This window comes from Vespula vulgaris, chromosome 2 (genome assembly GCF_905475345.1).
Source record: "Vespula vulgaris chromosome 2, iyVesVulg1.1, whole genome shotgun sequence".
NCBI lineage: Eukaryota > Metazoa > Arthropoda > Insecta > Hymenoptera > Vespidae > Vespula > Vespula vulgaris.
Genome location: NC_066587.1, coordinates 15,297,558 through 15,311,338, shown reverse-complemented (window position 1 = coordinate 15,311,338; position 13,781 = coordinate 15,297,558). Strand labels below are relative to the sequence as shown.

The following is a 13,781-nucleotide window of genomic DNA, read 5'->3' as shown; positions in this document are numbered from 1 at the left end:
AACAGTTCTACAAACCATTATTAGAATGATAGAGAACTTATTTTTATCATTTCGAAACTTTTGCTTTTTGTATTAGTTCGGAATACGAAATCTCACGGATCGATCGGTCAAAAAGCAATGCCATGATTGCATTCGCGTTTGTGCTCGCTTCGAAGAACTTTCCTATCGATAGAAATATCGATTTTCATTACCTTCCCCGTTTAACCTACTTCTCTTTTCTGAACAAGATATAACAGAAACGAACAGGAATGAACGTATTTGAATTCTGAATGACTGAAGAGAGAGCTAAAACCATGCCATATATTATACACGTATATGTATATAGCCGTTACATTTCTAATTGATTGATCAATCAGGTCAAAAGTTAATTTTGAGAATATTCCTTAAATTTGTCGATTTATCATTTAATACTACAAGAAATGTAATAGTTAACAAATAATAATTTTGTTTTGATTAAACAATTTTAAATAAAGAATATTTGTTAGGATAACACGGTGTTCATATTCATATTTCGTTTTTGAAGATCATTTGTTATTCTCGCTTTCTGATTGGCCACTCTCTCTTGCTCGATTGCGCGCTGCAGTAAATTTTCGCGCGCTTTTTCACCTGTTGCTTTGAATGTATGTATCGCATGTGTATAATATTGTTATATCTTTGAAAGAAGTTATTTAAGTGTTATTTTTGTGATGAAATAGCTACTTTATTGTTTTTTGATATACAGAAGTGTTTTCGTTTGATAAAGATAGCTCAGTGTCAACATTTTTTACTACACATGAACTATTCTCGAGTTTCTAACCTTATAAAATCGGAATATTATCATTTCTAGGTACTGTAGCTAGCATGTAAAAAGTATATAGTAAATATAAAAAAGATCTGATGAACGAAACTTTTATCCTCATAAACATTATACATATCCTTCTTGCATCTAATTTATTTAGATTTAACTATAATAATAACGTTTAAAAATATATTTATCATTGTCCTAGTATTATTTCACTTGGCTTCAAAATATCCTAATGCAATAATGGCAGATTATATGTCTGCGGAGTTAGCAGCTACTTGTGCTGCATTGGGTTATTACGATGGAAAAAAATATTATTTGGATGAACATTGTCTGGGTGAGTTGCTTATAGATATAAGTTAATAATGATGATATGATGGAAAACTTATTTTAATATGTTGTAGATGTTATTAAGGATTTGATAAAATATTTAAAAAGAGATGATGATGCTCATTCCATACGTCGTTATCTTGGCCAAACAAAATTACTTCAATCTGATCTTTTAAAAATTTTTATACAACACTGTAATAAACTTGAATTATGGGATGTATTATTAAGGCAAGTTTTGATATATAGGTTTAGATAAGAAGTATAATTATATGTATATAATATGTGTATATAAATTTTATATTTATTAGGTTAATTATTAATTTAACGAGTCCTGCCTTATTAATTTATAATGAACAAATACCTATGGACAAGACTATGCGCAATTTCTATTTACAAATTATATCACATTTGCAAAATTATAAAATAGCTTTAGCAGATGATCAAATATGGACAATAGTTAATAATCGCTTGACCAATATCTTCAGTATCGTAAGTTTGAATTTTGAAGTTGTTGCTATAAAATATTCATTTAGAATAAGTTCCTTTAAAAATTTAATTATTATAATAGGATAATATGGAAAGAGGAGAAGAAAATGAGATGATTATTGAAAGAATTTTAGCATTAATCAGGAATGTACTTCAAGTTCCTCCTGATGAAAATGAAAAGCGTACTGATAATGATGCTACGGTTCATGATCAGGTAACTTATCAAGTTATGTTTTTTTTTATGATTATTGAAGGTGTTATTTTATAAGATATTTGTTATTTGCAGGTATTATTTGCACTTCATGCATCTGGTATTGTCGATATATTACTCTTCATTGCAAGTAGTGCTAAAGAACAACAATATCATATGCAGATTTTAGAGGTATATATTATAATTTTTGTATAAAATATTAAATTTTAATGAAGTGTATATCAAATTATGCTGTAATATTTAATATATACTTTTATAGATCATATCATTGATGTTACGTGATCAAAGTGCAAGTCAGTTGGCATCAGCAGGTTTGCAGCGTAGTACAATAGAAAAGGAAAAGGATGAAGCATTGCTACTATCTATACGACAGAAAGAAAAATTGGAAAAATTTGAAAAATTGAAGAAGTACGCCGGTGCTAGGTAAGGATAATTATTATATGAACATTATAAAATTTTACAAAAAAAAAAAAAATAAGTTTTACGGGATCTTAGACAACTTACAAATGCGGGAATCCGACCTTAAGTTGGCTTTTAATCCACTCGTGACCCATTTATTTATAAACTTATAATTAACAACATAACATGGGAAAACATATAATCGTATGAATAAAATTTGAAGATGACACCTTCCTGGATCTTATCTTCTTATTTGGGTCAGATTTTTATCGCTTTCATCGCTCCCGTCTTCTTAAAGCTTTTCAAGCGAACCTTTCAGAATTCCGAGCTCGCTATTAAATTCATGACATATTAATTTAAACAAAATCCTCTCGTTTTTTTACGATTCCTTAATTTTTTCGTGAATGACACTCGAAATTATCAAGGAATATTATTTTTACAAATATCGCGGCTGTTCTCTAATTTTATGCTCTAAATTGTACATAACCCGATTCTTCGCTTCTATTCATAATTCTGAAATTCTTATCTATATTAATTTTTTTTTATAAGCACATTATATTAAAATACCAAGTTAAGATTATTAAATCATTCTGTACTTCCAATACATTTAACGTCACGTTTCTTAAAAATCTTTACACGATGTATTTTCTTTCGTGGCGAGTCATTTTTCATAGATACCGATATGGGATGTCACGTTTTTTTCTCGATTCATTTCATTCATTCCATCGTGTGCACGAGCACGAAATGGCGATGTATTAAACCGAGAAGATTCCAGGCTCGACGCGTTGAACCGTACTGTGCGCGTTCTACCGCTTCTGGCTCTGACAAGGGGGACATTCAGACTTATGAATCTGAGATTTTGATGAAAACATTTTCAAATGAAATAAGGAATTGAATATACAAAGTCTATAAATACAACAGCGTTTCTAGCTAGCTGTAGTATTCTTTTTTCAAAAAATCGGCTTGAAATTGGAATTTTGATGTTTAATCAAGTTTAGTTTCTGCTGGAGGTTGATAAAATAAAAAAAAAGTTTTTTATTTTCGATTTAAAATCATTGATATGAAAGTAAAATGATAATCAACTTTTCAAATCAGAAAAAAAAGAGAAGGACTTGTCAGAACTAATATTATATTCGACTGTATTATATTATTCTATATTATATATATCATTCTACGATTACCTATTTCATTTAAGACTCGATTTTGTAAAAGTCCCAGATTCATAAGTTTGAAAGTTTTCTCATAAGTTGTTTCCATTTTAACGGTTCAACGAGTATAAGTGCCGAGAAGGTATAAATACGGTGTGGGAAAAGCATGGAGAGGCTGGCTTTCTGATGACTACGCTACTCAACACCGGATATCTTTTGGGTTGAATCGCGATCGTTCTCTTACTCACGTTGCTTCGGCTAGTGTTGCTTCTCTCGTAGTATGACGACGACGACGACGATGACGACGCATATGTTGTAATGAATATGACCTAGTTTTTAAGATAGGACTGCCGGGTTTGAACGCGCGCGAATAGAAGGCTTTTATCCACTTGTTGGGAAGAAGCGAGCTGTATTCTAGTAACGAGCTCCTTCTTCGTTCAAGGCACCCTCACACACACACACACACACACACGCATCTCTCGCTCTCTTGCTTTCTTCCATTCTCGCGAGGCCGTGTGCTCAACGCGAAATGCTTTTTGCGACTTGAAAGGAAATGGGGGTTGGGTGAAAAAATTCGCTTCTTCTTTTCTTTTTATTTTATCTTTCTCCCTTTTCCCATGGTCGAACGTCGGGATAAGTCGATCGGAAAACGATAAAGCGACCGAGCTACGAGTCAGGAGCAGCAGAATCGAGACGCAAGCCCATCCTGGGGTTCCTTCTTTTTACTCTTGTCTCTCGAGTCTTCGGGGTTAAGGGGGTAAAAGTCGGCTGTACGACGCGCAAATGGGATCGATGTATGGATAAGTCGAGTTCTAGGATATACGGTGATTCTACATTTTTTGATAATATTATTTTATATTTATTTGTTAAATATATTTTAATATTAACGTAAAACGTACAAACTTTTTATGAGTACTTGTAAAATTATATATGGTGTAATTTCACGTATATTTTGATTAAAAAAGAATTTTTTTTTAAACTACCTACTTTCGAACAATGAATTTCTCGAATGGCCTGGTTTAATTTCACGAATGGTCCAAGTTCAACATCAATCTTTCCGCATATTGTAGTTTGAAAAATTTAACCGACGATTGGAAAATGGTTCGGGTAGAAATACCGCGTAAATGAATTTATCGATAGAGAGTACGGGGGAGTTGTAAAGGAAAAAGGAAAGAGGAATTGAGAGCGAGAAGTTAACAGGGAGGGAATGAGAGAAAGAAAGAGAGGCGCGAAATAGGAGAAAGTGAAGGAGGCTGCCTTCGTCATTTAAGAAACTATCTGCCGATGACAGCCGTCTTCTATTCCATTGATTGGATTTTCAGGAGTTATGGATAAAATTGGATTTGAATGATAAGCTTCTCTTTTACTCGCGAACTTGGAATCGAGCACTGGGTTCTATCTTCAATCAGAGATTGAAAGTTGCCGCATCCACTCTGCTTCTTCTTGGAGAAGTCCTTTCTTACTTCAAATGTATCCATTTATTCTACCTTTTCTATATGAGCCTTTTCTATGAAATGGCACTCTGTACGAGCATAAATAATAAGTACTTTTCATATCGATGAAAAGTAACAATACATTTGATACTTTTATCGTTTCGAATCGTGCTCATAAATTTTCATGAAATACACACACACACAACTACGTATGTACGATTTCAAATCTCGAATATTTATGTTATTTGAACATTTTTCTTCCCTTTCCAGGCACTCGCGTTTCGGCGGTACTTATGTGCTACAGAATATGAAGGCAATCGGAGACAATCAAATGTTGTGTCACAAACCTTATGAAAAAGTCGAGGCAGTCGAGTTCAATTCCCAAAAGGTAAGGGCGAATGCAAGCTATTATATCTGCTTTGGAAATGTTACAGGTCGGTGCTTTTCGTGGTTATTTTTTTTCTTTTTTTCTTTCATTCGACTATGAAACGTATCTCGTATAAAGGTAAAAAGAAAAGAAAATATAATAAAAAGGTGGAAAGAGTGAGAATGAAATCGCTTAAAGAAAATGGCTTATTCAATTAGGCAGGTGGCTTTTCGCGTTAGTTTTCATTAGCGAGTAAGTGAGAAGAGCTCGTTCGGATTCGAATGAAAATACGCTTGTTAATTAGAGTTATCCTTGCGTAATTAGAGTTCGGCCTATTCTTAATAGTACTTTGAAGCATTTAAAAGTGGGTCAGCTGTTCTTCTCTCGTACCCTTCTTAAAACTCGGCTTCTTCTGTCTCTTGCTCTTGCGTTTAGATTGCGTCTCTACCCTCTTTTACTGTGCGGAGTGCTATCCTTTTCTCTCTCTCTCTCTCTCTCTCTTTCTCTTTCTCACTTTCTCTCAGGTTACTATTACCCTCTTCTATCCTATCTCCAGTCTTCGAGAACAGCAAAACTTTTCCTGGTATCCACGTGCCGCGTTTTCATTATGTACCGTCATAAATTTGCTCGTAGCTCACGTCCATGGGTTAGTTCATGGGTGTTTGAAAGCATCATTCTAGCGAGGTGCCGGTAAGACCTATTATGCAGGACTTTTACACTCTTCTTACATCCACTTCGCCCGCTCTTTTTCTCCTCTTTTTAGCGTGCTTAGATCACGCCATTACGACAGAACGATGCCATTTACTTCTTTTTATATACATTACATCACATTCCTACGTGCTTCGCAAATTTTCTTTACGATCCCTCTTCGAAACGCTGGAATTTCGAAATAACCTTCCGAATCTTCTATCTTCAACAGACGAAAGTAAAGAAACCGAAGAACAAATTGCCGATACAGGATTCAACGAACCAACGAAGATCAGCATTGAGCATAAGACTTTTCCTCAAAGAATTTTGCGTGGAATTTCTTAATGGTGTATACAATCCAGTAATGAGATATGCAAAGTCGTGCGTTATCAGTGACGTTCAATGTGATACAACGGAGGGTAGTTGTTATCTCTGGGCGTTACGTTTTTTCATGGAATTTAATCGATGTTACAAGTTTCAAGTAAAATATGTGAGGTAAGTTGAACGTGCATTAACGAGTAAATAAGAAAAAGGGGGGAGAGAGAGAGAGAGAGAGAGAGAGAGAGAGAAATAGAGAAGTAACGTTAATCGAGAGGAAGTAGATGACTTTATTTTCGGTAAACCGAAGGTCACGGAGATCCCTCTCGTTGCGAAGTAGCTGCTGCTCGATATAAGCGGTGGGAGAACGAGTTTCCGAACTCGTTTTACGCATCGTCGCTTTTTTGGATGCGTCTGTACGAAATGCACTTTCTAGTTCTCTATTCTCGTGACTGTATTACGTATCCAGATACATGTATACATACAGACACGCACACACACTTTCTATCTTTCTCTTTAATTCATCTTATTTCCAACTTAAGCAATGTATACTTCGGAGCATAAATTTTGCCAGAGACTTCGCGTGCAATCAATTTGCGCGTACGTGTAATTTCACTTTCGTTTGCTTTTTCTTTTTTATTCGTAAAAGAAGATTTTTCGTGGTTCGAAAATGATGGATATAATACGTCTATTTGATTTTGTTCACAGCGAAACGATATCCACGGAAATATTTTATATAATACAAAGACAAATGGATCAGTATTATGAGATGATCGTTACCGATAAGAAGAGGATACCGATATGGTCTTACAGATTGCATTTGGCTTTGGAAGCGTATAAGGTGAGAAGGAAAGAAATGATCGATGGAATCGTTGAAATGACGTATAATATTTTAGGAACTCCTTCATACCTTAATGGCGATGGATAAAAGTCCGGATCAAGATATAAGAGAATCTAGTAAGGTCATTAAAAGCAACGTGTTTTATGTCCCGGAATATCGGGAAACGATACTCTCTCAGCTTCTCAACTTCGATGAATTTAAGATGTCACGGTTAGTAAAGAATTATTCTTGTATCGTGTTTACAACGTCAACGCGACACTTTGAATAACGTTTACATCGTTAAAATAATATACCTAGTCGTATTATAACGTTTGATCGATCAGAGGGTAAAAACCAAGCGCTAGCAACCAAACGACTCAGCGTCATTAGTCGGTCTTAGAGCTTACGTTCAGTAATTAAAATTACGCGACAGTAAAAACTTGGCAGAAGTAATTAATAAGTTTCAAATGGTCTGCCAAGTTTTGAGACAGTAACGAGATTGAAAAGTTTGAGAAACGCGGAGCGGCGAACGACGAGTACTTGGCCCGTCGAGTTCTCCAAACTTAAATATATTTTCTCTTTGATTTTCAACGAATCTCGCTTCTTGCCTGTTCTCAATTTTACGCGAAAGGCGTTACGTCCGTCGGCATACTTATCTTGTTCGCGTCTCTCGACATCGAGCCCACTCTTATCGATTTGCCTGGTATTGTCGAACGAAAAAAAAGAACTGTTTACCAAAAGTTTTATCTATCGCAGACAGATTGATTCACTTTCAGATCAATCGGTCGACTTCTTTGCCATGCCTGCCTCTTCATCCTCTTTCCTTTTTTTTTCTATCCACTTCTACTAACGCAACTCTATCCTTTTTCGACTATTTCTTTTCTCCTTTTCGCCGATTCTCATCCCCTATCTTTTCTCTACCGAATAGCTCTTCTCTTCCCTCTTTTTCTTCGTTTCTTGCCGGAATAAACAACTTTTATCGACCTTCCGGCCAAGCGAAATGGGGGAAAGGCGGTGGGTGTTCGAGTTGCTACGAGTTTGACGGCTTTTCCTGGGATTTCCACGACGGAAATGTAAGGGCGCCGCGGTGTACCACCGCGATATCGTCTCGTCGCTTTGACGTCTCGGCGATGCCGAGGAAAACATAGTTCCGAAGACTCTGTCAAACTTTCCCGGCAACACCCCGCTAGAGTATAAATTGATAAATTAACCGTTGCTGTTGCCACTCTTGACGGCTAACATTGTTGTCGCTTTGTTTGCCCTTGTTGTTTATGCTCATTGTCTCAAAGATTCAACCGATATTCTATAGCTAATGAGACATTCGCAGTATATTTCATTCGAGAAATTTTCCTTAAAATGAAACCCGAAATTACTTCGAGAATTAATCAAATTACTTTTGTTTTTTACTCCTTTATCCGTCTATTTTATTCCTTTTATTTCTTGATGTCAAAAACATACAGACTGATCATTTTAAGTATATTACGGATCATTATAGTGCAAATACCATTTCCTCTCCTTTAACCGTAAGACGAGAATTCCGTTTCAAGGATGTGAATTGCAAGAACTGGGTTACCTGCGAGACATCTTATTTAGCATTGTGTCAGCTCGCAAAAGATCTCGTTATCTCGGTACCGCAGAACCCCAAGGAGAATCTCAAGAAATAAGTTGTTTAACCTCGCGTTTGCAGGAAATACCTGATCGACCTAGTAACGACCACCCACATTTTTCTGAAGATGTTAGAACAGTTTTGCGCCAAGGGACAACGAAGTCTCATCGTCCAGAAGTTAAAGAAGAAGCGACACAAAAGTAAAAAGCAGAAATGTAAGATGTAGAGAATTTGTACAGAGTTTGTGCTTCTTAAAGTTGTTCTTTTTTTTATTTTTCTTTTTAATATTTTCTCTCAAACTTTTCTAGCTATATCGCGGAAAGAAGAAACGCCTAAGCCGAGCTTAGAAAATCGTTGGGACGATCTGGCACGGGAATTATCTGCGGTGATGCAAGATGGAGGCTCGATGCCGGAAATGATACCGTTTGACGCGACACTCGATACACCCGTTGACGATCAAAAGTATATCTACTTCTTTCTCAATCATTTTACAATGATTTCTAGCCTTATTCGACGACGTCGAAAGAAATCTTTTTCGTTTAATTTTATGCAAAATTGTCGAATTTGTTTCTAGGAGCGATGCAATGAAGAGAATTCAAAAGCTGTTACGATTGAAGCATTTTGAGAATGCTGTTGGACTTCTGCGAGCTTGTCGGTAAGAATTTTTTTCAAAATGTTTTCAAATGTTATATGCTTATAATCATATAAGTTATCATGAGAATACAGCAACGCTGTTAAAATATTTATTTATTAAATCAAAGAAAATTGTTTTATTATAAAATCCTCGTGCTTGATGCTTTCTGTAGACGATTGGAATTTTTCGCACGCGTTTTATTAAAATTTTTGTATAGGAATTCTTGCCTTCTGAAGTTTACGATAAAAGAGCTTCTCCGTCATCTGGGGTAACGTCAGACCAATTAGAGCATATAATCGTGAATTCACGTGGTGGCACGAGGCGCGACTCGTCTTCTAATGTATTCAGGAAAAAGCCCACTACCTTTTTCTTTGTTAGGAACCCTCGTCTTTTTTCAGCAAAGCACAATATACTGCGACGGTAGATGGCTCGGAGTAACCTCGATGTTGCGGGGAAGCCGACCTCGTGGATGCTTTGTTTTAGCAAACAATGGGCTTCGGTGTAATGGGGTTAGAAAGTGAACGAAAAGTTGGGATTTATTCTTGTACGACCGATGAATTTTTGACCGCCGTTTGAAACGCAGCTAGGGCGACGATCATGCTCGAATAAATTCACGCCAAAGCCTTTTGTGCTTCCTCCATTTAAGCTTTTCTTCTTTGCCCGGATTCCCGAATAGTTTTTAATACCGGCGTAAACGCAGCCTCAAAAATCTCTCGCGAATCGAAGGTTTAGGGGGGACAAAGAGAATGAGAAAGAAGAGAACAAAAGCGAACGAGAGACGCGAAACTCTTTATCGGGTTATTTATGTGCGAAGCCTCGCGCGGAATATAATCTCTCTTCGAATCTTTTTTTCTTTTCCTTTTTATTTTTGTCTTTTTCCTTTTTTCTCTCTCCCTCCGAAGTTTAGGCACCTCATTTGCATGAAGTTCGTAGCAAAATTTACATGGACTCCTCAGCTAACATAATCTTATTTTTCAAGGCTGTCCCTCTACCTTTCTCTCACCTTTTTCAAGTACATTAGGCGAATGCATAAAATAAGCGGAAGTATTTGCATAGCCTTTTGAACGCGGCCGTGCACTAAAATCGTACTTTTTCGTTAAATCATAATTTTTACATCGAACGATGTAATAAGTGAAATTTTCTTCCCCTTGTTAACATCATGTCTCACGCCTAAAAGAGACAAATTTACGTTCGAACTATCATGATTATTTAATCCTGATGTCTACCGTATTATTCGTCAATTTTCTCTCCCTCTCTCTATCTCTTTCTCTGTTATTTTCTCTCTCTCTCTCTCTCTCTCTCTCTCTCTCTCTCTCTCTCTCTCTCTCTCTCTCCCCTTCCGCTTGTTTTATCGAACCCTTCAGACTCTCTCAACGTTCGCTCTTTTCGATCACCCGGGCAATTAAGCAACGAACAGTCGAGCGTTTACACTGCCACAGATATTTACATTACATTAAATCTTAAAGGGATGCACGGCTCTTGTAACGCGAGAGTATACGGCGGTTCATCGAGGTGAATTGGTGGTACCCATCCAGGTCTTTGAAGTTCTCCGTCTACAAATGCGCCCGTGTGTCCCTTCGCCAACTTGTTTCTATCTTCCACCTCGGTTACCCTTCCACCTCGAAAGCTTAATCGTCGTTCCGACTGTCTCGTGAAAGCTATTCTTTGCGGACGAAATCGTCAACGAACAAAGGGATTCTTTTGTTCCGTACTATTGATTTATCCCGATGTTAATTTCTCTTTATCTTTAAAGACAGTTTTATTTATTTTAACAAGTAACTTTTCTTTTTTCTCCTCGGAAAAGTAAGTTTCCTTATATGGAATACCCGTAGATAGGCCTCTGTGTATTGGATCGACTCTCGAATATGACCCCATCGTCATACTTGAGAAACTATTCTAACATCGTGGTTTCGTTTTGTAGAAAAGTAACTCGTCTGATGGAACAACAACTAAGTTACTTCGTAGATCCCGAGTGTAGAATAGGGAAGCTTCTATCGAAGCAGCTCCTGAATTGAAGCACGGTTATACTTTCCGGAACTATCCTTTTGGTACCTCCATCTCATGGTATCGTTTTATGTTGAAGAACCATTTCTGATGGAATAATAATTTTCTAACGAAATGGTTTTGGAAGAACGGGTCAAGTAGGTACTTACGCCGTATCGAAAGTTTGACTCGAAAGTTGTTATTTTTTAACTTCGTATGATAGATCTTTCTTTGATTTTTTTATTTTATCTTATTTATTTATTTATTTATTTATTTTTTGATCATACGACGAATATTCTTTTTCACTGGAGTTACACGTCATCGTGTGGCTCGAAAGTTCTATCCTTTTATCCCTCACCATGCAATTTGTTCCATCCAAGATCGTTTCTATATCGTTCGAAGAGATCTTTTGCAATATTCTCTTGTCCAGTTTATGAGAGGTAAGATTTAGCGCTGCTGGTATATAATGGAAGAGAGACGATCCATGGCGACCTTGTGCACATAGTAGGATAAAAGGAAATGACAGTCTGTTGACCGACCCTTCTGTAATCGGAGCAAGGCGCGGGCAATATTAATAACACATTCACAATGTTACATGAATATTACGGCAATCGATATACACATACAACCGTACATATATACATACAACATAACATATATTCATCCCAGACGTTCTCCCCCTATAGGATATTCAAGAACAAATATACAAATCCTCGGATATCCTGTCGGTTCGATGAACTGACGAAACGAATGAGAAAAAACGAATATCAAATATATTTCGCATAGGTTTAATATCTATCCACGTTTTTCTCTAACGTTTGAATTTCCAATTATAGAAATATTTTCTATATTCATATTACCTATCTCGTATTTACATACTCATATTATCTATTAACTCTAATAAAAGATCACGAAATATCATTCAGAATTAGAAGATACTTTTCGTTATTAAAATCGATTTAGCTCGTTAGGAATATGTAAATTTAATATTATTTTATACTACTTCGTTTGAAAGGTTTTCTCCATCAGTGATCGTTATTCTGGATTTATTCTGTTCTTTCAATTACACTGATACGTAAAATAGATGAAAAAAGAGGAGTGGACTCTCACGTGTTGTCAGCCACGGCCAATACCGAAATTATTCGTTCGATTGCATGCAAAATCAGTGGCGTTGGCGTTTTAGAATAGCGCGTCTACTGAGAGAGGAGAGAGAAAGAGAGACAGAGAGAGAGACTCCTTTGTCGTGAAACTTCAAATCGAAGGATAATGGGGATTGTATGGTGGTGGATTTCTATTCAGAAAGCCACCAGCAGAAGCTCCCTATACGAGCCACTTCTTCAACCACGGGAAGTGTGTCCTCACTCTTGTGTTCCTCTTTTCTCCCTTACGTTTCACCCTACACCACCATCATTTCCATCACTAGCACCATCTTCCCTTCCACCGGTACCTTCTTCTTCTCGCCACCTGCGGAAGCTTCGCAATGTCCGCTTATTGGATTCACCCTCGACCTAGGGATTTCGCACTTTCTAAAAGCTTCCCCAAGTACCTAGAGCTCTCTGACCCACGCGACAGCTCAGTATATAACGGATTACGTGTCTCCTCTCATGTAAACGAAACGAATCGTTCGTCTGATTTTACTCTTCAGAACAAAATTTGCACGAGAACCAATCCCTTTAAATCCTCTAAATCGAGACCTCGAAACTCGTTGATTTATATCGTAATTGTGATGATTAGAAGATTAGATTTTTTCCCTTTTTTATACACACACACACACACACACACACACACACACATATATCGTTCATAAATATTTACTTTGTACGTTTTACTCGAAATATTTTTTTTCTTTTTTTTTTTTTTTACATTGTCAGCGACCCAGTTACAATGTGCTGCATTCGATCTCAAACGATATTTATTATGCATGAGAGAGTAAGATTAGATGAGATCGCTCGTTTCTATTTCACTTGCTTGTTTCTATTTCTTGTTTCGTACATTGAGAAAATAAAGACTCGGAAAATCGTGGCGTAAAGAGTAACAGTAGCGAAAGAATTTTCCTTGGTACGAGATGGATGTATCCTCGAGGCAAATCTGATGTCGTGTCTTTATCCTTGATTCACGTCTCTCTGACTTTCTCCTCTTTCCACGACGCCTTCATTTCGACTTTCGGTATATTTCTTGGTATAAGACGTCTCGTCTCGTCTCTTATCTTTCATTATTTTCCTCTTCCTTTTTCTTTTCCTTTTTTTGCTACTTTTTCTGTTTCTCTCTCTCTCTCTCTCTCTCTTTTTCTCTCTTTCTCTCTTTCTCTGTCTCTCTTATCTTTTACACCTTTTTTTTTATTAAAATTCAAGCCGAGTGAAATTCTCTAGGAGAACCATCTCCACTGGCAAGCAGAGAGCGCGTCAGGGTTAAGAGTGCTCCGCCATTAACTATACCCTTTTACAGAGACTTCTACCAAGATGTGATTTTACCTTTGTCCTCAAGTCACGTACGCAGACTTTCACCTTTCTCTCGATGTTCCTCCGTTCTCACAGGAATAGAAGCTTCCTAAAACGGTACGACATCTCTCTCAGCTTTT

The 13,781-nt window shown here is 36.7% G+C and overlaps 1 protein-coding gene across 1 annotated transcript in view; it reads left to right on the top strand.

The window, feature by feature from the left end:
* Positions 1-612: 612 nt before the first annotated feature.
* LOC127061355 (protein timeless homolog) overlaps positions 613-13,781 on the top strand; it is a 158,870-nt gene continuing 145,701 nt past the window's right edge. The window contains exons 1-14 of the mRNA XM_050988073.1: positions 613-826; positions 987-1,118; positions 1,186-1,339; positions 1,420-1,600; positions 1,680-1,811; positions 1,884-1,979; positions 2,068-2,231; positions 5,059-5,176; positions 6,075-6,337; positions 6,869-7,001; positions 7,057-7,211; positions 8,668-8,801; positions 8,895-9,048; positions 9,161-9,241. Coding sequence (XP_050844030.1) covers positions 1,025-1,118; positions 1,186-1,339; positions 1,420-1,600; positions 1,680-1,811; positions 1,884-1,979; positions 2,068-2,231; positions 5,059-5,176; positions 6,075-6,337; positions 6,869-7,001; positions 7,057-7,211; positions 8,668-8,801; positions 8,895-9,048; positions 9,161-9,241 — 1,859 coding nt within the window. The 5' untranslated portion in view covers positions 613-826; positions 987-1,024. The remainder of the gene's footprint in view (positions 827-986; positions 1,119-1,185; positions 1,340-1,419; positions 1,601-1,679; positions 1,812-1,883; positions 1,980-2,067; positions 2,232-5,058; positions 5,177-6,074; positions 6,338-6,868; positions 7,002-7,056; positions 7,212-8,667; positions 8,802-8,894; positions 9,049-9,160; positions 9,242-13,781) is intronic.